Source organism: Eleutherodactylus coqui, chromosome 7, assembly GCF_035609145.1.
Source record: "Eleutherodactylus coqui strain aEleCoq1 chromosome 7, aEleCoq1.hap1, whole genome shotgun sequence".
Classification (NCBI taxonomy): Eukaryota; Metazoa; Chordata; class Amphibia; order Anura; family Eleutherodactylidae; genus Eleutherodactylus; species Eleutherodactylus coqui.
Window position 1 is genome coordinate 62974806 of NC_089843.1, and position 24386 is coordinate 62999191.

Sequence of the window (24386 nt, forward strand, 5' to 3'; positions counted from 1 at the left end):
CCTATTGTGCCTCAATATCTCTGAGCATTACAATATTATATGCCATAGGACACCATATGTTTGTACCAGACTGAAGGTGCAAGCCTAATCATATCTGTCATGTAACTGTATATTACAAATGTCCAGTTAATAAACATTTTATGGGACTTTATACCCCAGAACTTTATTCTGGAGCTCTGGCATTGAAAGGAGCTAGACGGCCACTCGGGATACAGTGTTGTGAATGTTGCAACATCACATTATACCATAGCCAGAGGAACTTATCAGTTCCATATTTCAACAGGTAATATGAGATATGGCAGCAGCATATTTCTAAAGACTGCTTTAGCTTACCTGCTACTCTGTATACTATTGGTATAGTAGCATTAACCGTTTCTTCCAATCACATCTGATGAGGAGGATGAGGAGTTCACATCTGATGAGGAGGATGGTAAAGGCTACTGAACAACAGCAGGTTGCCCTGGGTTATGTTGACAATAACTGGTCTATACAGGAAATGATTGAAAACTTAAATGCATTTTTGATCTAGGAGATCCTATGTGGGCAGGTCTTCTATTTGTTTTAAAAACAATGTCATAAATTTTAGGGCTCCTGCACACACTTGCGTTTTCTTGCGTATTTTTCACGCAATATTGCTGCGCTTTTTTCACGCGATTCTCAATGGGATTTTCCCATGTTAAAGCTGCATTGAAAGTTGGTGGTTTGCAATTTTTGAGCGATGCCTTTTTAACATTAGAAAGTCCCATTGACAATCGCGTGAAAAAAGCGCAGCAATATTGCGTGAAAAAAACGCACAAGAAAACGCAAGTGGGTATTCACCCTTATAAGGAGAAATTCTGCAATTTGATCACAACACTCAAGCACGGACTTACTCCAAGGAACAGCTGTAGAGCTACCAAACATTTCGCTACGTCCAACAGCAACTGTGGTGAACAGAAGACAAAGTATGGCCCTTCTCCAGGGAAAAGATGTAGAGCTACAGCTGTTTTGTGTTTTAGAAAACTTTCATTTTGAGAGAATGTGGAAACATGGTGGAGGCAAAAGTAGGAGAGCCGCAGGAGTTCTACCAGCATCAACAGCAGCACCTTGAGGGCACAGTGTGCTCCTTGTGGAATCATGAGAGATGTGGCTTCGTATTTCCATATTGACATATTTTTCATCTGGGGAAAACTAGGAAGAGGGAACATAGCAGAAGCAGGAGGACAGCAGCAACACCATTGCCAGGAACTGGTGCAGATTTACAGCTGTGTGCCTGTAAGTGGGAGGAAGAGCAAGTGGTGATACTTGAGGTGTGCGGTGTCATCCACTGTGTGACCTGTTCTGCATGCTACGGATATAACATACAGGGAGTACCACTTCTAAGGAACAGCAGTGGACTTGCCTCGCTTCCTGCAGAATGTGAAGCGGTTGCTTTGCTGCTATATATTTTGACAGCAGCAGAAATATCCCCTCTCCCAATGTACAGAACATGTTTTATATAGGCATATAAACATGATGCAGCTTCCTTGTCTGCCCCCACTAATAAAACCCTGTTTAAGTTCTCTACTGGGGTACAAGCTCTCACACCCAACAGCAATATATCCTCTGTAGTATATCTGTCCCTATTAACAACAGATCATGTGCTATACTGGCATATAAATGTGATGCAGCTTTTTTTCTCTGGTCCCTCCAATATAACCCCAATATAGAAGCTTTCACGCCAGCAGCAATATATTCTCTGAGGAATATCTGACCCTAACAACAGACCATATGCTATATAGGCATACAAATGTGATGCAGCTTCTCTTTCCTGTGCTCAACTGTAAAATGTTTGCTGGTTACACTGTTGTATACGTTATATATGGCTAGGTCATGTAGTGCAGGCATCCAATGAAAGTGTTGCCCATATGCAAAATGGAGGACACATTTGACGTCAAAGACCCCTGGCTGCTGATTGACTTACACTGACCTCTGCAGCAGGCATTGTGGGAAACTCGATTTTCCCACAACTTCACCAAAAATTGGTTCTAACTAACACAATTCGATTTTTTTCACCCAGCCAATGAAGATGAGCAACACAACTCTATTGTCAATGGATAGGATGTATATTCACATGACTTGAACATCAGGCAAACAGAAGCTCATGTCTGATCATCAAGCCATATAAAAGGGCCTGTACCTATATATGCTGCAGATAGAGATTCATAATAGAACATTTGCCAATGTGTACGACGCCAACAAGGCAATTTTTCACTAATATTATATCACTTTCTGCTATAAAAATGCACAATGCACTGGATTGCTACCATTCTGATATGCTTAGCCTAACCAGAATATACAAGGCTTTGTAACTATATCTCCAGGTTTCCCCTGTAAAATTTGTCTACTGCTATATTCTTCTATATTTTGGAAAATTTTCAATAAAAACTATTGTTTTAAAAAAAGAAAAAAGCACAATGCACCAATATATGGATCCGAACAAGTAGGAGAATGGTTATTTTAGGGTGTAGTGGTATTGATTCCTTTTTATAAAGCAATGAGAAACTCTTATGTACAAATTCCCTTTATTTACGCAAATGTGACCTTAAAAAATGTATACGAAAGGATGGATTTCAAAATGAATCTTAGCAACATTTTTCTTCCTTTGTCTTTTTTTTCTTAACCAGTGCAGCTTTTGCAGCGCTGTAGCCCGTTCTCGTTGCACGCTGTACACTTTAGCGCCTTAAAAGAGTCCGTGAAGCAGTTTCTGAACACTGACATCTTGCTTCCATGGCACACTACACAAGGAAGGAAGCCGAATCCCCCACAAGAGGCACATGCGTGAGGGTGCTGCACTCTCTGCAGAAAAAGAGAAGGATGGATATTACTATACATAAGTCATGATTAGGACTAGAGATGAGCGAGCATACCCGCTAAGGGCAATTACTTGATCGAGCATTGTCCTTAGCAAGTACCTGCCCGCTCAAGAGAAAAGGTTCTGCTTCCTGCAGAAATCAGTTTAGGTCTCGTTTGGACAAGCGTGGTTTACACGCTGCTATAGAAGTGTGTAAACCACGCTGTTGACATGCAGGAATTCTGCGGTGAACGAGCTGCCTCGTGCTCCGCAGAGCAGCATGTTCACATGTCCACGTTATGAGCAGAGTGCTGCCGAGGCTCCCATAGGAGCATGTGGTCAGCACCATGGACAGTGCCACAGCACGGAGCTGACAAGCCAGTCGGCACTTGCTGCCTTGTGTGAGTGCTTTCATAGCAACCTCTTGGTAGCAGCGTGTAAACCACGCTCGTCTGAACAAGGCCTTAGTGCACAAGTACACAGGCCCAGTGATACATTGATCAGCCGGGTTCCCAGGCAGCAGACTTCCTCAGATCTATCATTGATTACCTATCCTAAAGATAGCCCATCAATAGTTTACAGCTGGAAAACCCCTTTAAATAAGTTTAGAAAATGGGTGGACACTTCTATATGAAAAGGATCAGCAAACATCACATAGAACAGTCACCTCAATCTTCATCAGCAGGTCCTGAAGTTCTCCTGATTCGTTCATTGATAGTATTTTTTCAGCACCCTGAAATAATATAAACACAGTCAGAGGCATAACTTGAAGCTTCTGGGCCCCAATGCAAAACCTGTAACAGGGCCCCCAACTATAATGCTTCATTCATAGTATTGGGCTCCCCATATGGAGAAGAGAGGCCTTATGGCCCCCCAAGGCTCCTGGGCCCGGGTGCAACCGCATCCCCTGCACCCTCTATAGTTACACCCCTGAACACAGTAGAACCAGTAAGAGCTCAGTCCATCGTACACCATATGGCTATGTTTAGTGGAGTACAGCATTGCAATACAGGAAATACTTATGCCATTTATTGCATCACACAGATGCAGCAGAGCTTAACCTCACACTTAACCTATTAACCCTTTAGTGACAGAATCTTTTTGCAACTTAATGACCAACACATTTTTCCTTTTTTTTTTTTGTCGGATTCCTCCTGGAGCCATAACTTTTTAATTTTTTTCCGCCGACATAGCCAGATGAGTTTTTTTGTGGGTCAAAATATATTTTTTAATGACATAATTTTTGGGTACATATACCGTATTGCATAACTTTAGATATTTTTTAGGGGTATTGAGGAAAAAAATACAATTTGCCATTTGTATTTTCGATTTCATTTTTACGGCGTTCAGTGGGCAAAATAATTAATGTGATAACATTATTCTCTGGGTCAGCACAATTCCAGCCATACCAAGTTTATATAGTTATTTTTGTGTTTTGCTACTTTTGGGAACTAAAACATTTTTTAAAGATTTGCTATTTTCTTTTTTTCAGCTTTTTTGCTGTATTCCAAGAGCCATAGCCTTTTTATTTTTCCATTGACGGGGCTCTATCAAAGATTGTTTATTGCGGGATGAACTCTAGTCGTCATTTGTCCAATTTTTGGGAATATGTAACATTCTGATTGCATTTTATTCCATTTTCTTTCTAGAGGCAAGATTAAGAAATTCTGCAATTCTAGCAGGTTTTTATTTTAAGGACATTTTCTGTGCAGTATAAATAATATGTTAACGCTTTCCAAACCAATTTGTATCCTGGTTTTCCTAGGGGGCTTACTCTTTTTCTGCCATTATATAACGGCGCTATATGCTGGCTAAAGCCAGTACTGCATGAGGTGACACGTTGGATAGGCTCCAACAGCAGAGAGGCTGGCAATAAACAGTAAGAGAACCCCGACGGACGTCTTCCAACATCGGAGCTGTACAGCCTTAAATCATAATGTCTTCAGAGGTCAGACAGTGGATTGGAAAGGGTTACATTTAAATTCTGCAGGCTAGAACAATTATGTCAATACCAAATTTATAGAGTTTTTTTTTTGTAACTTTGTCTCATTTAAAAAAAAAAAAGTTTATCGCTGCATTTAAAGACCCCTGACATTTTTCTTCTTTTGTTAATGTTGCTGTGTGAGTTTTTTATTTGCGGGAGGAGTCGTACTTTTTATTGGTACCATTTGTACATCACTTTCTATTCTGTTTTTTGTAAGGCTAGATAGGCAAAATTAGCTATTTTCGCCATTTTTTTTGTATTTTTTTTCCATAAGGTGCTCTGTATGGGTTAAATAATTTACTAATAGAGATGAGCGAGTATACTCGCTAAGGCACATTACTCGAGCGAGTAGTGCCTTAGCCGAGTATCTCCCCGCTCGTCTCTAAAGATTCGGGTGCCAGCGCGGCTGACAGGTGAGTTGCGTCGGGGAGCGTCGAGTATCTCCCCGTTCTCCCCTGCCGCTCCCCACCGGCCCCCGAATCTTTAGAGACGAGCGGGGAGATACTCGGCTAAGGCACTACTCGCTCGAGTAATGTGCCTTAGCGAGTATACTCGCTCATCTCTATTTACTAACTTTTTTCTCTGGGTCATTACGACCGCAGCGATACCATATGTGGGACCATACGTGGGATTTTTTTTCTCTTTTTTTTTACATAGTAAGGGCTCATGCACACGATCGTATTGTCACCACATATTAAGCACATGTATTTCTCGTGCATAACACACAGTGAATGGAGGTAATGAAAGTCAATAGACTTTCACTCTTCCATTCACACCAGCATGTGGGCACTGTGTATCGATACGCAGGAGAAGTAAATCGCAGCATGCTCTATTTCCCTGCATATCAAATGCAGCCCTTGAGCGAGCTAGGTATGAATTGCTGTCCATACGCAGGTATTTCGTATAAGCAGTGTTCCAATACGCATCCCGCTCTGAACAGAGCGCGACATTTGAATAAAAAACCTCACACTTCACCTGTCTTTGACGTCACATTCCCGGACATGCGTAGTGTCAATCACAGCCTGTATGCTATCCCTGCTGGCAGAGTGTATAGGCTGTGATGTGTACAAAGCTGTGGTATACTCATATGAATGAGCCCTTAGGGAGAAAGGTGGCATTTTGCCATTTTTATTTTTTATAATTTTTTTGTACTTTTTATTTTTTTTGCACTAGGGGATTTGACAATCACCATATTTTATCATTCTTCTAATACTCTACTTCACCCTTAGCCTATACAAAGGATCTCAGAGGCTACTCTTTTCCTGCTGGTGTAGAGCTTGTTTACTACTGGACGTCTCTACGATGCAATCAAGAGAGAGGGGCGCATTATTGGAATGCAAGTATTAAGGTTGTGCTTCTGGGACCTGTGGTTCTACAGGCTTCCTTGTGCACACCTTCACAGTTATGGGTTAATTAGAGCTATCTGGGTGTGGTATTCTCCAGCAGCCAATCCCCCTGGTCTGCGGCAGATAAATATCAGCAAACTCTTGGCAGAGATTGCTGGTCATTTTAGTGCCTTATGTGTCACTGGTTATCCCACTCAGAGCTGGTGGTTGCATGCTTGTTTGAAGTGTCCCTCTCCTCCGCTAAAGACGGTCTGGGCACCTGCTGTCCCTCCCCTCCTTGCGGTTTCTGGGGTGCGTGCATTGTGTAGTGTGTGGTACGGTGACCACACAGGTGCAGGCGGCCCGCAGGTTTCTCCCTATCCCTGGGCACGTGCGGACCCCAGACGTCTGATGTCCTATGTGTGGGTCAGATGGGTGATGCCTGACGCTGTTCCCTATGTCAGCATGGTGGCTGACTCTCCCTATTCCCCTAGTATGAGGACACTTGGACTGGCTATGGTTTACCATTGATATGCATGTGAGCTCTGGGTGGGGTCTGTGTTGTATGTTGTATGCACCACCTGTTGTATGTTGGTGTGAACAGTGACTTGTGTTGTATGTCTGTACAAGTGGCCAGAGATGAGATGTCCTGTTCTATGTGGTATGTGTTACACTGTATGTTGGTGTGAACAGTGACGTATGTTAGGTGTGTGTGTGTGTGTGTGTGTGTGTGTGTGTGTGTGTGTGTGTGTGTGTGTGTGTGTGTGTGTGAACAGTGTCGTGTCCTGTGTGTTTACTGCATCTCTCCAGCTCCCTGATCAGGGATAGCCAGAAGAAGTCACTGGGGTAGCCAGAAGAAGTCACTGGGGCCGCCTTTATCGAGCCGATGACTCAGTTTTTTAGGCAGGGGTGCCCCTCTTTTCCTGATCAGTTAGGTACAGTTGTCTATTCTTTCTCCTGGAGATATGCATTTGGTCCGTGCAAGTACTCTATGTGTATGTTTGCAGTTTTAAATGGACACTTTTGCATCCGTTCTGAGGAATGGCGCTTTTGTGCACCAAGCGGATGTAACAGCAAGAAGCTGGATGCCGTATCAATGAATTGCCGCCACCTGGGCCGTTCTGATCAGACTTTCAGAAGCCATTGGGATCAGTGGATGCGGGATGGCACACAGGGTGAGCGTGCTCAGGATGCCCTCGACAGACCACCAGTAGAGAGGATAGTCTGATCGTCTGACAAACACAAGCAGCTCCAACTGTTACAGGTTGCACTATCGTTACACCCCTGTGCCTGTCAGAACCATTTCCAGGCACTTGGCTGAAATACATTTTGTCTCATGGCACCCATTACCTGTACTGCCTCTGACACCCACCAACCATCGCCTCCTTTTGCAATGGTTCCGTGAACAACGAAACTGGACTGCTACAAAGTGGAACTAGATAGTATTCAGCGACGAATCCAGGTATAGTTTAGGCATGGACAACAGCCGTGTTCATGTCTGGAGACCTCGAGGTGAGCGCCTCAATCCTGCCTTTGCTGTGGAGTGGCACACTGCTCCCTGCTAGTGTGATGGTCTGGGGGGCATCGCATATGACAGCCAGTCACCCCTAGTAGTGGTACAAGGGACAATGGCAGCTCAGCAATATGTTCAGAATATCCTGCAGACACGTGTTCCGCTCATGGCGGCTTTCTGAAGGCATTTACCAGCAGGATAATGCTTGGCCGCACACACAAGGGGGTCACAGGAATGTCTCTACAATGTTGTCACACTTCTGTGGCTGCTTGGTTGCCAGATTAATCACCAATACAACATGTATGGGACCATCTGGGATGCCAACTTCTACAGCCTATGAGTTTGTATAATCTAGAAGCTCAGTTACAGCAAATGTGGACCAATATGTTGCAGGATACCATACAGAATCTGTATGCCTCCATGTCTGCCTGTATCACATCTTATATCCAAGCTAGAGGCGGTACAACAGGGTACTAGAACCTCCATGCCCATCCGTATCACAGCTTGTATCCATGCTAGAGGTGGTACAACAGGGTACTAGAACCTCCATGCCTGCCCGTATCACATCTTGTATCCAAGCTAGAGGCGGTACAACAGGGTACTAGAGCCTCCATGCCCGCCCATATCACATCTTGTATCGAAGCTAGAGGCGGTACAACAGGGTACTAGAGGCTCCATGCCCACCGGCATAAATAACAGTACTTAATCTACATCTTACTTAAAGAAGGTTCTAAACAAAAAAAATCATTTTCTTATACCGTAGAAGTTTTGAACCCTATGGAATTACTTGGAGTTGTGCATTAGCTGGTGAATGTGACTTCTGCTAAAGGAGAATCTATAGGTTTTTTTAAGTGATTGCTCAGGACTATTATTAGTGGTGATCTATCCTCTGGACCCGTCACTTGCGATCCCTGCTGATCAGCTGATTGCTGGGTCCACTATCAGCGTGGAAAGCTCTGGAAGCATTTAGGACTGTCCATAATGCAGCAGTCTGATTTGGTACTACAGGTACAGTTCCCATTGAATTCAATGGTGGCTGTGCCTGCAGCACCCACAGGGCCACTGCAATGTTGACAGCGTTATCTTCTTCCAGCAATGACAATGGGCACAAGCAGTGAACCCCTGCTGATCAACTTTTGAAGACCTATCTTGAAGATAGGTCATCAATGGTAAAAGTCCTGGACAAGCCCTCCCTTTAAATTCAAGGGTTCACTTACTTGTTCTTCCTGCATTGTAGATGTAACTCAATGTACTCAATAAAAGACATGATCAGTGAACCGGATTTTGTGTTAGATTGTTTTTTTGTCTATAATTGTGACTTTGTAACAGTTAAACACAATTTTATTAGTAATCAATACAGAAATCCAGGTAATTCGAATGGGTTCACATATTTCTTCTTGCAACTGAGGTATCATATGTGCTCTGGCATATTATGATACATATATCTTTGACACCAAGATAGAACATATTCAGCTATAACACCAACAATATTGCTATGAAGACTAGACTCTAATATCTATTTCATCATCTGCAGTGTCTATGTTCATTAGGCAGGTGGCGCCGTGCAGCCGTGCTGAACACTAACAGCCATAAAAGCAACTGTATCATTTAATGCTATAAAAGTACATGTCCCAAGAATATAGAATAGATATGGATATAATTAAATGAGAACAAAACTGACCGAATATTACTCAGCTCCCGAATCTTTTTTCAAAGAAGACTGGTGCTGGGTAGCCTGAAGTGAAAAGTCTAAGTAACTCTAGACTTCACCTTTAAGCTGTACAAGTAAGAGGTTATCCCAAGGTTAGGCCATCAATATTTAATCTGTTGGGGTCCACCGCTCAGGACTCCTGCCAATAAGTTCATTGAAGGGTCTGCAGTGCTTGCGTGAGCGACAGCCCCTCAATATTTGCATCTGATCACAATCTTGTCAGTAATCAGAACGTCATATTGTTTATAGCAGCCGTTCTGAGTACCATAGACTTGTTCCAATCATTTCAATGGGATAAGCCTGTAATACTGAAAACAGACCCTATAAATAATAAGGCGTTCTGAGTACAAAGAGGATAGTTTCAGATGTAGACATTGAGCTGTGACACAAGTACTGCGGCCCTTTCAATCAGCTGATCAGCGGGGAGTAACCCACCGATAAGATATCGATGACTTATCCCGAGGCTGGTCAGATGCAGCACTTCTGGTGCTAAACTGATGCACAAGGTAATCACTGTGCTTTGGCAGTTAAAGAGTTAACAGTCTATCAAAAGCTTTAGGTTCTTTTGAACATTCAAGGATTAAACTTATTAAAGTTTTAAGCTTTAATACAAAAGATGCCATGTTTAAAAAAAAGTTACAAAAAAAAAAATACAAAAAGTTACAAAATAAAAGAAGAATACAAGAAATAGATTGGTTAAGATTCAGGTGCGAGGAGATACACTGAAGACATTTCGAGCAGTCTTGCAAAGCTGTATTGTCTTCTCTTGGAGTCTGGCCTATGTCTGGCCTAAGTAAGAGAGATTGAAAGAGCCTTTTATCCCATCTGAAAAATCTAGCAATACAATTTAAAAGGGGAATAGGCCAACACGTTTTGGATACTCAGAACAATAAAATCCGAATCAATAAGGAAAAGGGAAATTAGTAGAGATGAGCGAGTATACTCGCTAAAGGCAATTGCTCGAGTGAGCATTGCCTTTAGCGAGTATCTCCCCTGCTCGAGACTGCAGGTTTGGGTGCCACAAACCCCCCAAATTAGGTCCCACAACCCAAAATTGACAACTTTTGGGTTGTGGGACCTAATTTTTTCCCTTGTACAGAAGGATTAGTCCTAATGACATAGGAAAAGAATTCCATAACTAAAATGCATAAAAGAGGGGATGAAGGCAACTCCATCTCATCCTGTTTTTAATGGTGAATGGAGAAGACATGGTACTATTTATTGTAATGTTGGCTGAGGCATACAAAGTTAATATGCAATAAAGCATATGGGGACCAAGGCCAATGGCCCTCAAGGTCGTTCTTAAGAACCCACAGTGTAGCCTATTGAAAGCTTTTTCCACACCAACAGATAATAGACACGGGGGGGGGGGGGAAATCCCTGGGAGCGAACCCGGGACACTAAGGAAATTGTTTTAATAGCATTGTCCATTGCTTCTCTTCCAGACCAGACTGCTTTCTCTGAATTATGGATCGGTTAGTGGAGTAAGACGGGAAATCCATTTGAAGTAGACCTGAAGGTTCACATTAATCAAGCATCCACATCTTTAAGATGAGGATGCAATTGACAGTCACAGCGGCGGTGCAGAAAGCCATGCTCAGCACTTGGCTTCCGGTTCCATCACCTCCCTTGAGACGCAGGCAACGTTATGATGTCATTGCAACTGTCTGCATCGTTCCATGGGACCACAGCTGGAAGAGGCCACAGCAGACGACGGAGGGTGCCGTGGGATTGCAGGGAGGGGAATGTGTGTTTATTATTTTTAATGCTGGGGAATATGGTGGCTTATAATAATTCAGTTATGAAGGGGACGGTGTGTCATATGAAAGAGAAGTTGTGGCATATGAAGGTATGAGGGTAAAAAGTGTGGCTTATTTTGAGAGACAATGTGGCACATGAAGGAGTCAGAGTGGAATATTTTTGGGGACAATGTAGCTTATTTTGGGCACTGTGTGGCATATGAAGGCGGCCGTGTGGCTTATTTTGGACACAATGAGGCTTATATTGGTACACAGTGGGGTATATAAAGGGTCAATGTGGCTTATTTTAGGGCACAGTGGATTATTTTGGTGCACAATGTGGCATATTTTAGCGCACTCCCATCATAATTCAGATTAAGGTTGTAACAGGTGTTTTCACATGGTATAAACTTACATGGAAGGGGCTGGCCTGACTTTACAATTTATCTCTTTAATGATCTTAGTTCTGGTACTGTACATACTGTGGCAAGTTGGGGTACACTTGCCTTGGATCGTTGACCTCTCGCACATGAAAATGGCGCACCACACGTGTAGAAACTGCTCAGGAGATGTGGATTTCTTTATCTAGCTCCTGTCAGCCTTTATTTTCACAGCATATCATATAACATCAAAATACACAGTCCAAATAAGCACCCCACCTGGGTGTAGAGTTTAGGGTTGTCTTCCCTGTCAAACTCCTGGTCTGCACTAGACCCTGGGCTAGCAGCCCTTCCAGCTCCACAAATCTGTCTCTCTCTCAGCCAACATCTCTCTCAACTTGGGTGTGAGTCCAGGGTTGTCGTCCCTGTCAGACTCTGGCCTTTGCTAGGCCACCAGCCTGCAGCACCTCAGCTCTGCTGCGCTGGTCCTCTCCCCACCTGATTCTGGCAGGAACTGGCCCTTTTCTAGTTCCTGCTCCACCCCTTTGTTTTAACCCTAGCACCAGAAGTCCTGTCTGCAGCCCTCTACAGGCCCTTCTGTGTACTGCACTACATACTTCCCCCCCTCCTTTGATATAGGCCGTATCACACTTTCTTTTTTTTTGGCCCCCCAAGGTCAAAACTCCAGAGATACTTTCATTTGCACAACTTCCTTATCCAGGACAGGAGTAATTTCTGAGGCCTTTTCCCCAGTCTCTGCTACCTTCATAGCCTTCTCTGCTTCAGCAGTTTCACCTTCTGCCTTCTCTTTGGTCACTTGAACTTCAGAGGATTGCTCATCTCCAATGTAGCTCAGCTCTCATTTTCTCAATGCCTTTCACAATTTTTATCTCCTTTTTAGAATTCAACAGGGTCTTCTTTCTTTTCACTTGTCTGAACTGGGCCCTAGACCTCTCTAGTCTCTAAATCTTCTTGTCAGCAATATGACCCTTTGACTCCCAGAGCGTCACCTTTGCACTTAACTTCTTAGCGGACCTTTGCAATACCACTTTTTCTTCTGACACCACCTTCAGGGTGCGCGTCAAGGTTAGTGCTTCAGTCTCATTCTTAATATTCTACAACAAGGTCTCCATTCCTTCAACCGGTTGATGGAACACACCTTTTAGCTTTTCCCGTATCAGGGTTCTCTTTTCAGCATCTGTCTTGGCGCTAATCCAGTCTTGCATTTCAGTGCGCCCCCGCTTGTTCAGCCCTTCTTTTGCAACTTTAAGAACCACTGATTTCCCCTCAGTAGGCCACTGTTCAAACATCTTTTGTTTCTTCTCCCAGTTGGACACAGTCTGACATTGGTGACCAAGCTCCACACTAATGTCTTCTACTTTCTGCTGGAGACTCACTGTAAACTCAAGTTCATCATAGACATCAGTTTGAAGACAAAACAGCTGCTTTATCACTTCCGCTTCTAGGATTTCACTGTCTTGCTCTTCAACCATAACCCAGCATGCAGGGTTCTCATATAGTTTCTCTTCCATCTCTGACACCTGCACCTGAAGTGTTACAATCTGCTCTGACAGATTCCTCTTAGTTTCTGCATCTTCCTCTAACTGGTGGAGGAACACATCTCTCATCTTGCATTGTATTCAGGTGTGCACTAAGACCAAGCCTCTGCTGCGTCTCTTCTTGCAGAAGCCTCTGAAACTCTTCAGTCTGAGCTTCCAGCTCCACCTGCAGTTAATTCACCTTCTCAGACAACGCTGTCTGCCTTCTGTCACCCTCAGTGACTTTTACTTGTAACTCTTGAAGCTGCACTTCTGAATGCAAGAGAAATGCAGTAGATGCACACTTGTCTTCCAACAACCCCTTCACCTTTTGGGTCAGCTCAAAACACTCACTTTTCCATGTTTCTTTCACTTTTTCAATTTGCTTCAACTGCTTGGACAGTTTCCCCACAACTACAGCATGACTCGGTTCCAGCTCCTGGATCTGGGTTCCATGTACTTCAGCTTTCTCATCCAAACTCACCTGTAGCTGGGACACCAGTCTCTCATGCAGTGCTTCCTGGTTTTCCTTGTAACCCATTAAGTCTTTTAAGATCTCTGCTTGCTTCTCTGCCTGACTGCAAGCAGCTTTCTCTAGTTCCAGCTCTTCCTTGAGCTGACTTATTTGGCACTCCAAGTTACCATTTTTCTTTGCTAACTGCATTTTCAACTCTGCAACTTGATTCTGCAAACCTGTAGTTTGATTACGTGTATCTGTAGAAGCTCTTTCTAACTCACAACACGTCATCTCCAACTCTTGGGTTTTTATTTGCAGTTTCTTACAGTCCTGGTCACACTGCACAGATGGTGCCTCCAGACATACTCTGCAATTAGCCTCACCTCTGGCTGCAATTCTGAGGTCTTGTATCTCTTCATGGGCTGTTGAAAGATATCCCTCATACTTCTTTTACTCACTTCTCATCTCTTCTAAGCTCTGTTCACACTGAACATTCTTCTATTCCAGCAACACCCAGTGATCAGTTTCCTCCTTAGCCAATCTCTCAAGATGCTCATTTTCCTTTAAGAGAGCTGCATTCTCTGCTTTCAGCTGCTCAGCTTCCTAGAGAATACTTTCTTTTAGGAATTTATCTGTCTGTTACTCTGCTAACAGTCTTTGCCTCTTCTCCCAGCAGACACAAATTGGCCCTTTCTTTCTCAAACTGCGCATCAAGTCGTTCATTAGCAGTTTGACATGCTTCCTCCAGAAACTTTACATGAGCTTGCATTGGTGCAAATCCCTCCTGAAGTTTAAACAAGCGTTCTCTTGCTGTCTCACCATGGACCTCAGGATCTGCACTGACAACCTCACTGGTCTCACTAGCAGCAGCCTTTTTCTTCTTTTTTCTCTTCTTTGCATCTTTAGTACGATCTATCCTTTTTCTCTCTAAAGGCATAGTACTACCAACTCCAGCATTTTTAGTCCTACACACTCTATCTTCATTATTTCTTCCCTCTTTCACTAGAGGTATATTTGCACTGACTCCCACATGGGCATTGGCTGCACTCCTCATTGCAACCTGTTCACACCCTAACGTCATTTGGGAAACATATCTACACATATTAGGCACAGAATACATCTCACCATCCCACACACATGACACTTCAGGGTTAATGAAATTTTTCTGCAGCACATCAACAATATGGTTTTTGGACTTTTCACCTAATGCAGACACTGCAGTTCTCCTAGCACCCTGCTGCAGGGAAAACATTTGGTTATGCAAAAATTTCCACACATCATCTGCATTAGAGTCCTTGGACAAATCTTCACCAAATGTCCAGTTAGTTTGTGCAGCTTCTGCTGAGCCATCCTGCACATATGACTTTCTATTAGTCCTTTTAGTGGCCTCACCAGTTCATGGAGTCTTCTCTGGATATCTGTCACAGTCTTTTGGGGGGGACACCTCCTTGTGCCCTCCAAGCTCTGCAGTTAGCCTCCAACACAGACCAGTGGGGTTTTACTGGCCACTTTGCCACTGGACAACCAAAGATACAGAAGTCCATCTGCAAACATGCCCAGCATGGTTTTTTTTGGTAGCCTCCTGCACCACCCGCCATCTTGACTGCACAGTCCATAATAAACAGCAAAACAAGTTCACTAACTTGCCTCGCAGACGTCCTCTGCCTAGTCCTCTGTGGCTCCCACAGCAACCGCAAGCTTCAGCCTCCTGGCCCTTTAACCGCAGCTTCGGCCTCCTGGCCCTTTAAACTGCATCCAGCACAGGCGCACACTCAGCCTCCTGGCTTTTTAACCGCAGCTTCGGCCTCTTGGCCTTTAAACTGCATCCAGCACAACCGCACACTCAGCCTCATGGCCCTTTAAACTCTGCATACAGCAGCACTGCTCCCAGCAGACATCCACGTGTTGCTCCTGCAGCGTTGTGCGCCACTCCAGATCATGCCAGCGCATGCTCCACCATATATGGCAAGTTGGGGTACACTTGCCTTGGATTGTTGACCTCTTGCACATGAAAATGGCGCACCACATGTGTAGAAACTGCTCAGGAGATGTGGATTTTTTTATCTAGCTCTGTCAGCCTTTATTTTCACAGCACATTATAGAACATCAAAATACACAGTCCAAATAAGCACCCCACCTGGGTGTAGAGTTTAGGGTTGTCTTCCCTGTCAAACTCCTGGTCTGCACTAGACCCTGGGCTAGCAGCCCTTCCAGCTCCACGAATCTGTCTCTCTCTCAGCCAACGTCTCTCTCAACTTGGGTGTGAGTCCAGGGTTGTCGTCCCTGTCAGACTCTGGCCTTTGCTAGGCCACCAGCCTGCAGCACCTCTGCTGTGCTGTGCTGTTCCTCTCCCCACCTGATTCTAGCTGGAACTGGCCCTTTTCCAGTTCCTGCTCCGCCCCTTTGTGTTAACCCTAGCACCAGAAGTCCTGTTTGCTGCGCTGGTCCTCCCCCCACCAGATTCTAGCTGGAACTGGCCCTTTTCCAGTTCCTGCTACACCCCTTTGTGTTAAACCTAGCACCAGAAGTCCTGTCTGCAGCCCTCTACAGGCCCTTCTGTGTACTGCACTACTACAATACATACTCAGTTTGGTTCTAGTGCCGTACTTGTATATTATACTGAGTTCTGGTGCTTTATTTATGTTATGAGCTTTGTTCTAGTGCTGAATTTATGTACCAAGATTGGTTCTAGTGCTGTATTTCTGTACTGAGCTTGGTTCTGGTACTGTATTTATGTAATAAACTATGTTTTAGTATTGATATTTACATTTACATATTTTGAGTAGTGAAATTGTTTTATTTGACTACTAATTTACAGATGATTTTCAACTGTGAACTACATCTTGTGATCTTTGCACGCATATTTTAATCAGTCAGGTAGGGAACCTAGTTGCAAGAATCCCAAACCTACAAGTACCTCTTCCTAAGGGTGACTACCCACTACAGTTTTTTTCACTGCAAAATTTGCAGCGGGTTTTTTTTTCTGCAGGGGTCTATGGAACTTGTAAAGTTAAAATCGTGATCGCGCAAAATCGCGATTTCGCGGTAAAAACTGTAGTGGGTAGTCACTCTAACAGTCCTGATACTGGCCTACATCAGCACATTCTATGCAGGCTGGTGAGGCCCTAGTAGAAAAAGTTTTAGAAGTTCTAATCTTTTGGATTTACTCAAAAATGAATAACCAATGATACTTTTAGCTCAAAGAGTAAAGCAAAATTCATTGTACCATTCATTGTGCGCCACTGTTTTTATGTTATATAGGGAAGAGGTGGCTGATATAGTATGTGAGCTGGTGGGGTTTGTGTGCCAGGGCTGCTTTTTAATCATAGTGTGGCCCTGCTGTTCTCTATTAATTTGATTCAGCTTGATTTATATACAGTAACTTATACATGATTAGACATAGCACATGCATATTGGATACACTTCATAACATAGTATAATAACATCCACTTACCCCAAGATAATGGCCATCAACGAATATAATAGGTAGAGATGGCATTTCAGACACCCGGCGACATCTCTCATCAAGTTCTTTCCCATATTCACTATTGAGGGCAATGTTCTTTTCCTCAAATTTTACTCTGTGATTCTGGAAGATTTTCCGGACCATTTCACATCTCTCAAAAGTGTTTCTTACCACACGCAAACTTGTAGTGTAAATCACAATGCGCCCGTATTCTAAGGTGGTAGTGGACTGCAATATAAAGCAAATTCAATGTTGAAAATTACATTTCATACTGTATATTAATAGGTTTTCAGGGCAGAGAATATAATTAGAGATGAGCGAGCATACTCACTAAGGACAATTACTCAATCGAGCATTGTCCTTAGCAAGTACCTGCCCGCTCGGAAGAAAAGGTTCGGGGGTCGGCGCGGGTGACAGGTGAGTTGCGGCAGTGAGCAGGGGGGAGCGGGGGGAAAAGAGGGAGAGAGCTCTCCCCTCCGTTCTTAAACCCCCCACCCCCCCCCCCCCCCCCCCCCGCCGCTCCCCGCCCACTGCCGGCACCCGAATCTTTTCTTCCGAGCGGGCAGGTACTCGCTAAGGGCAATGCTCGATCGAGTAATTGCCCTTAGCGAGTATGCTGGCTCATCTCTAAATACAATGTAATCTTACAGTAATTACATATCAATTCTATATGCTCAATGTCAGAACAATCTTTTCACACCAAATATCGTTATCTAAACAATGACAATGATAATTAGTGTCACTTTTACAAAATAACACAGTCTAGTTTTATGTCTCTCCATATTCCGGATTACATTGTGTCCTATTACATTAATGTTGATAAACCTGTAGGGAATTTACATAAATATATGACAAGTGCAGATAATCCCAGATACTTCCCATCCAGATTAGCGGCTTTCTGGACTCCAGAGCATTTTTAATCCATACAGAATTTCAAAACATAATCTGCTATATTTAATGTTGCCACGATTTAGATCGGTATAAGGAGCATGGCTAAAATAATATTGGGCGCTAACTCTGGTGGAGTGTATGTATTTATTGTTACTTATTTAGTGCCAGAGACTGGCAGGAGGCCAGAACGTGGCACCTGCCACAGACGGGCAGTGCCTGTGCTGCAAGTGACAGTGAGAACAGGTGAGTAAAGATGGCAGCGACCACGACTCATATCATTATTAAATACAAGTGGCATATTTAGCAGTTGTATCATATAGGTTGTGAATACAGAATCCGTAGCTTGCTATGGATGCATATTACACCTGTACATGGAGAGACACAAATTTCCTCACTGATTACCAGAGAAATAATGCCATATTACAATGTTGTTATTTCTTAATAGCATTGTTCCTAAGGGAGAATAAGATCCATTAATAGTCTGCAGGTCTAAAAATCAATGGTTTACAAGGTAGGTTTTGGATCAATTTCCTGCTGCTGTACCCATGGCTGCCCTCTTCAGCAATGAATAGTATGTTTTATGATTTATGTTTTAGCATAGAAATGTAGTGTTTTCTGAGGCTTAAAAAAATGATGGGCTGGGAATGGGACAAAATAATAAATTATGCACTATCGACCTGCTAGATAAGCCCACTGCAACTGCTCCGGCCCCAATCATTGCCCTCTAGGAGCCATTCAATGAATGGCGCATGACTGATGCAGGAGCTTCTAGCACCGGACTAGTGGGGACCAGAGTGACATCTAAATGTTGAGTAGTTAGTTATTTTGTCCCATTCCCTGCCCATAAAGTACTTTTTTCTATAGCCTTGGAAAACCCCTTTTATGAGAGAAGTTCATTAAAGACTTCCACTGACCCACTTCTATTTATCACAGGATGCTGATACCGCACCTGTGTAATGATACGAGGAGGCTGCTGCTAAGTCTTTGGCTTTGTGTTCTTTTTTTGTTTCTATGGTAACAAATGTTACATCACATGAAAGTCTTATGTGTCTAATATATGTTTTCAAAATTTTGTGTTTGTAGCTTATGGCAACAGTGATCTAGGCATGCGGGAAAACAAAACGGCGATATTCACAGCAAATGAGAGCAGAGGAGTGATAAAATTCTTGTTTCTGCAAGGAAAGTCCGCAAAGGATATTCATGGTGATATGTCGCAGACATTGGGGGATCAATGGCCTTCATACTCTACAGTTAAGAACTGGGTTGCCAAATTTAAAACAGGCCACTTCAGCACCAATGATGGGGAACGTCCTGGACGACCGAGAGAGGTTGTTGTTCCGGAGATCATCGATGCTGTGCACAACCTCATACTGGAGAATCGGCCAATTTCAGCTAAATGAATAGCAGACATCATGGGGATTTCTCGTGAACGTGTTTGTGTCATTATCCATGAACATTTGAACATGAAGAAGCGATCTGCAAAGTGGGTCCCCAAATGTTTGACAACAGATCAGAAAAGCATGCGAGTGAAAACTTCCCGGTCCATTTGTCAGCGTTTCCAGACTGATAAGAACTTCCTGGATCGACTGGTCACTATTGATGAGACCTGGATTTATTTGTATGACCCTGAAACCAAGGAGCAGTCAAGAAAGTGGAGGCACAGCGGTTCTCCTCGCCCAAAGAAGTTCAGGGTGAAAAATCAGCCACTAAGGTGATGGCATCTGTGTTCTAGGATAAGGAGGGCGTGCTGCTAGTGGACTACCTTCAAAATGGTTCCACCATCAATGCAAGGTATTACATTGAACTTCTGGAGAAATTGAAGGCAGCTCTGAAGGCCAAAAGGCACGGCAAGCTGTCCAAAGGATTCTTGTTCCTGCAAGACAACGCCTCCGCTCACACTGCACAAGCAACCACGGCAAAACTGGTGAAGCTAGGCTTCCAGCTGGTTGACCCCCCACCTTATTCATCAGATCTAGCTCCCTCCGACTATCATCGGTTTCCAAACCTGAAGAAACACCTCAAGGGTACCAAATTTCACACCATTTCTAAAGCCATGGCTGCTACGGATGACTGGTTTGAGGCACAACTGAAATCCTTCTTTTTGCAAGGCTTACAGAACTTGGAATTTCCGATTCCGTAAGAAGTGTGTTAATATCAGGGGAGAGTATGTGGAATAAAGCTAAAGTTTCATCGTCCTATCTTGTTTCTTTCTGGGTAAAGCCAAAGACTTATCAGCAGCTCCTCGTATAAGTCTCTAAAGGTTATGTGCCAATTTGCAACTCTGAACTGATAACGGACTTTCTTTTACAGGTGCTGAAGTGCTGTGAGGTCTGATGGACCCAGTGGAATACAACGCAGTCATCAAGTTCCTTTACTTGAAAGGCCGCACACCAAGGGAGACATGAGATAAAAGTTTACGGGCAGCATTCCCTATCATATGATGTAGTCAATAACTGGCATCGTCAATTCAAATGTGGTCGGACTTCAGTGGAATCAGCTCCAATTCCAGGGCGACCACACTCCGCTATTGATCAACACACCATCCAGCAAGTGGAGGCCGCCATTTTGGAAAATTGCCGCATAACAATTCACAACCTAGCCAAAAATGTCAAGATTAGTGTGGGGTCCATGAAAAAATCATTCACGACTATATTCATATGCATAAGGTATCTGCTCACTGCTCAGACCTTTCCAGAAGGTCATGCAAACCAGGAGGACTTTTTCAACAGACTGATCACACAGTATGAAAGCTGAATCTAACACTATGATCCAGAGACTAAAGTCCAGTCAATGCAATGGAAGCATGCGTACTCACCACCTCCAAAGAAAGCATGTGCCCAACCCTCAGTAGGCAGGGTCATGCTCACAGTGTTTTGGAACCAGCACAGAGTAGTCTTGATGGATTTCCTAGCAAAGGGTACCACGATTACTGAGGCATACTATGCTTCACTACTGCAGAAATTGTGAGAGTTCATCAAAACTAAGAGACGTGGCATGCTCACCAAAGGTGTCCGCCTTCTGCAAGACAATCCCCAGTTCACAACTCGGATGTTGCCCAGATGGAAGCACGCTGCTGCGGGTATGAAATTCTACTGCACCCCGCTTATTCACACGACCTCGCACCATCGGACTTGTACCTCTTTCAAACAATTAAGTCATTTTTGAAGGGCAAGCATTTTCCAGATGATGAGACTCTGATTCCTGAAGTTACAATGTGGCTTTTGGTGCGACTTGTAGACTTCTACAAGCGAGGTGTGTACAGATGCATAAAGAAATGGGAAAAGTGTGTCCCCCTGGGTGGCACCCATGTAGAGGAGGACTAATAACTCTGCCAAGTTTTGTTGCTCTCAGTCCACAGGAAGTGGGTCAGGGGAAATCTTTAATGAGCGCCCCTCGTATGGTCTTCTCTTCTGATTTTATTAAGCCCTCTACAGATACTAAGGACCCAGTGCCAGAAATAGTAAAGCATCCCCATAATATCAATGAACCTTTTGCCATGTTTCATGGTAGACAGAGATATTTTCTTTGTTTAGTTGTCAGTGTATATAGTTGTTAAAGTTTTCCGAAAAGCTCAAAATTTGTATTTGATAAACTCCAGTCTGACCTCCTGCTTTCTCTCTATTAGGACTTTGGGTCATCTTGGATCATATTTCTATAGGCTCTCTCACACAGCTGTAGGTGTTTTTACGTGTGCCCGCCAGCGCCATAAAAACGCATGAACAGGCACACAAATCTAATGTATGTGCGCCTGCTCAGATGGCCGGAGGCTCTGCACCTTGCTCTATGTTTCTAAAGCTCTAACACTTGCTTCATTAGATGCCTTTAGACCAACAACGTAGGTCTTAGGCTAATGCAAGAACTGTTGAGCAATGATTAGACTGGCTCTCACCGATTTGTCCTAATCAGTTCTATACTATCTTCTTAGGTACCTATAGAGTGCGGTACCTAATACACCCCATTCTTGTTTTTTGGGCAGATACGACCCAGGCTTGAGTTACCGATACCTTCATGCCATCTTTCCACGGGTATTCAGTGGGTATTTTGGCCACTGAAGTAATTATCGTATGTTGACTATACATACTCTACCTGAGGTATTAGGATCAAGGGTTTTATCTATTTCATGACCACAGGGCAGTGGGTTTGAGTCCCAACCATTCCTCTACCCTGTAGGCAACATTTTTTGGAGGCATCATTCCTCTTTCATACCCTTGATCCCACTAATTATAAATCTTTTAGTTAGGCCTATTGATCATCTAGCTTACATCTATAGGGTCGCACCCTATATTGATCAAATCTGAGATTCAGCCCCGCATTCCAAAGATATCCTCTATTTAGGACAAACGGGCTGGCTATTTTGAACATCGTTATTATTACTGTCCAGTCTAATACCATCAAAAACATTTTGATTCTCTCTATATATGAGTTCTCTCTAATTTACGTATCGTCATATATTACACTCCTGATGAACCGCTGCTATCAAGCGGGGAAACGCGTAGTCAAAACAACTTGGAATCTAAACAACTTAAGAGTCAACACAACTTTATTAAAAGAGAACGCTCTTAGGAGGAAACTTTAGTAATAAAAACAAGTAGTAAAGTAATCCCTATTACAAAATTATATGCATTTTTTTGAGTAAGCTATTTCGCTTGCTTCCAAAGCGCTATCCTTAAATGTAGCTTTGTGAGAGTCTACAAATATAATGCATTAGTGTAAGCTATCATGCCCAATATGGTTAACATCTAGGATTTAGAAACATAGTTTAGTGAACTATTTTACATCGCTGTGTTAACAAACACATAACTATACATCATTGTGTCGAAAATACACAACCAATATCTATACTGATTGCTTCTACAGGACGATCCCGTTATAACGTTCTCTAGATCTGTTACACAGAAGCGGTGTCCTGTGTGAAATCCACACTCTCATTGATTTCCTCATTTATCGTGATATCGGAAATCACCCAATTTTTGTTGCCCAATTAGTGTGTTGATTTTAATATTTCTTAATAAAGTTTACATGTTTTAAATGAATCCTTACTGTGAAGGGCATTATAATTTAAACTCTAGGATTCTAAAATCCCTCTTCCCTCCCCCTCGCCGGCTCACCTCCTCTCCCCTCTAGCTGTTTGCAATGGGAGGGGGCGGTATGGGGCGGAGCTAAGCTCCTGTCCCCTCCCCACCCCTTGTCCGCAGCCAGCAATGAGAGGGGCAGAGCTATGTTCCCTCCTCCGTCCCACCCCCTCCCATTGCAAACAGCCAGAGAGAAGGGGGTGGGAGTTTAGCAGTCACACCGCTAAACTCCCTCCCACCTCCCTTCTCCGGCCGCTGTCATTGGCTCCCATAGGAACCTATGCAGCGGCCACCATATTCCAGGCAGAAAAATTGTTCCAGGACTATTTTTGCTGTCTGGCGTAAAAGCGCCCAGCGCTATATTGGCCTGCCGAGCACTTTTACGCTGCAGGAATATGCCTGTGCAATCTGATGCATTGGAATCCAATGCATCAGATCATAGCGTATATCGGTCACCCGTGAAAACAGCGGCCGCTATATGCTCGTGTGAACAAGCTCTAAGAGTCAATTTTAAGGCCAGTTTCAGACTAGCATATTGCTAGTCGTCCATAATACGGATCTGTATAACGGACGCCTAACAGATGCCATTACAACTGTATGTCATCAGTATTTGCCTCCATATATTTTATTTTCTACTATATCTATACTGATTGGCATTTACCCAATAGAAAATAATAGCAATACGGAGGCAAATGCAGGAGACATAGGACATGCGGCATTTTCAAAATAACAACTATGAAAAATACGGTCAAGTGAATAGATACATTGTCTCCGTATTACAGTCTGCAAAACACAGGCTAAATACAAAGCTACAATACGCTCATCTAAAAGCGGCCTCAGGGTGAATACCCACTTGCGTTTATTTAACGCTATGATATCGCTGCGTTTTTTAATGTGATTGCCAATGGGACTTTCTAATGTTAAAAACGTATCGCAAATTTGTGCTTTGCGATTTTTATGCGATGCGTTTTTAACATTAGAAAGTCCCATTGACAATTGCGTTAAAAAAACACAGTGAGGCCTTAGTCAGACGGGCGTTTTTTCGCGCGATTTGCGCATGCGTCCGGCGATTTTTTAAAACCATTGCTTTGCAATGGTATCGGACACATGAGCGCTTTTTATGCGCTCGTCCGATAAATTATAGAACAGAAATCGCAGATCGCACCTATCTGCGATCTGCGATTCCTCTTCTCTTCTCTATATGCGCTCAATGGGGCCGGCGGCAGCAGCGCCGACCCCATTGAGAACATATAGAAGACAAATCATTCTTCTCTGCCACAGCTGTAACAGCTGTGGCAGAGAAGAACGATGTTTGCCCATTGAATTCAATGGAGCCGACAATACAGCCGGCTCCATTGAAAGCAATGGGCTGCCGGCGTGCGCGGGGTGAATTGTCGGGAAGGGCTTAAATATATAAGCCCTTCCCTGCAATTCATCCAGAAAAGTGTTAAAATAAAAAAACACCTGCTCCCGACAGCCGGAGTTCCGCACGGCCGAC

General features: G+C 43.6%; 1 protein-coding gene across 1 annotated transcript in view; it reads right to left on the bottom strand.

Moving 5' to 3' along the window:
• Positions 1–2544: 2544 nt before the first annotated feature.
• Positions 2545–24386, bottom strand: part of GRXCR1 (glutaredoxin and cysteine rich domain containing 1) — a 49441-nt gene continuing 27599 nt past the window's right edge. Inside the window, exons 2-4 of the mRNA XM_066574618.1 lie at positions 16914–17153; positions 3480–3545; positions 2545–2817 (exon numbers count right to left, since the gene is read on the bottom strand). Coding sequence (XP_066430715.1) covers positions 2638–2817; positions 3480–3545; positions 16914–17153 — 486 coding nt within the window. The 3' untranslated portion in view covers positions 2545–2637. The remainder of the gene's footprint in view (positions 2818–3479; positions 3546–16913; positions 17154–24386) is intronic.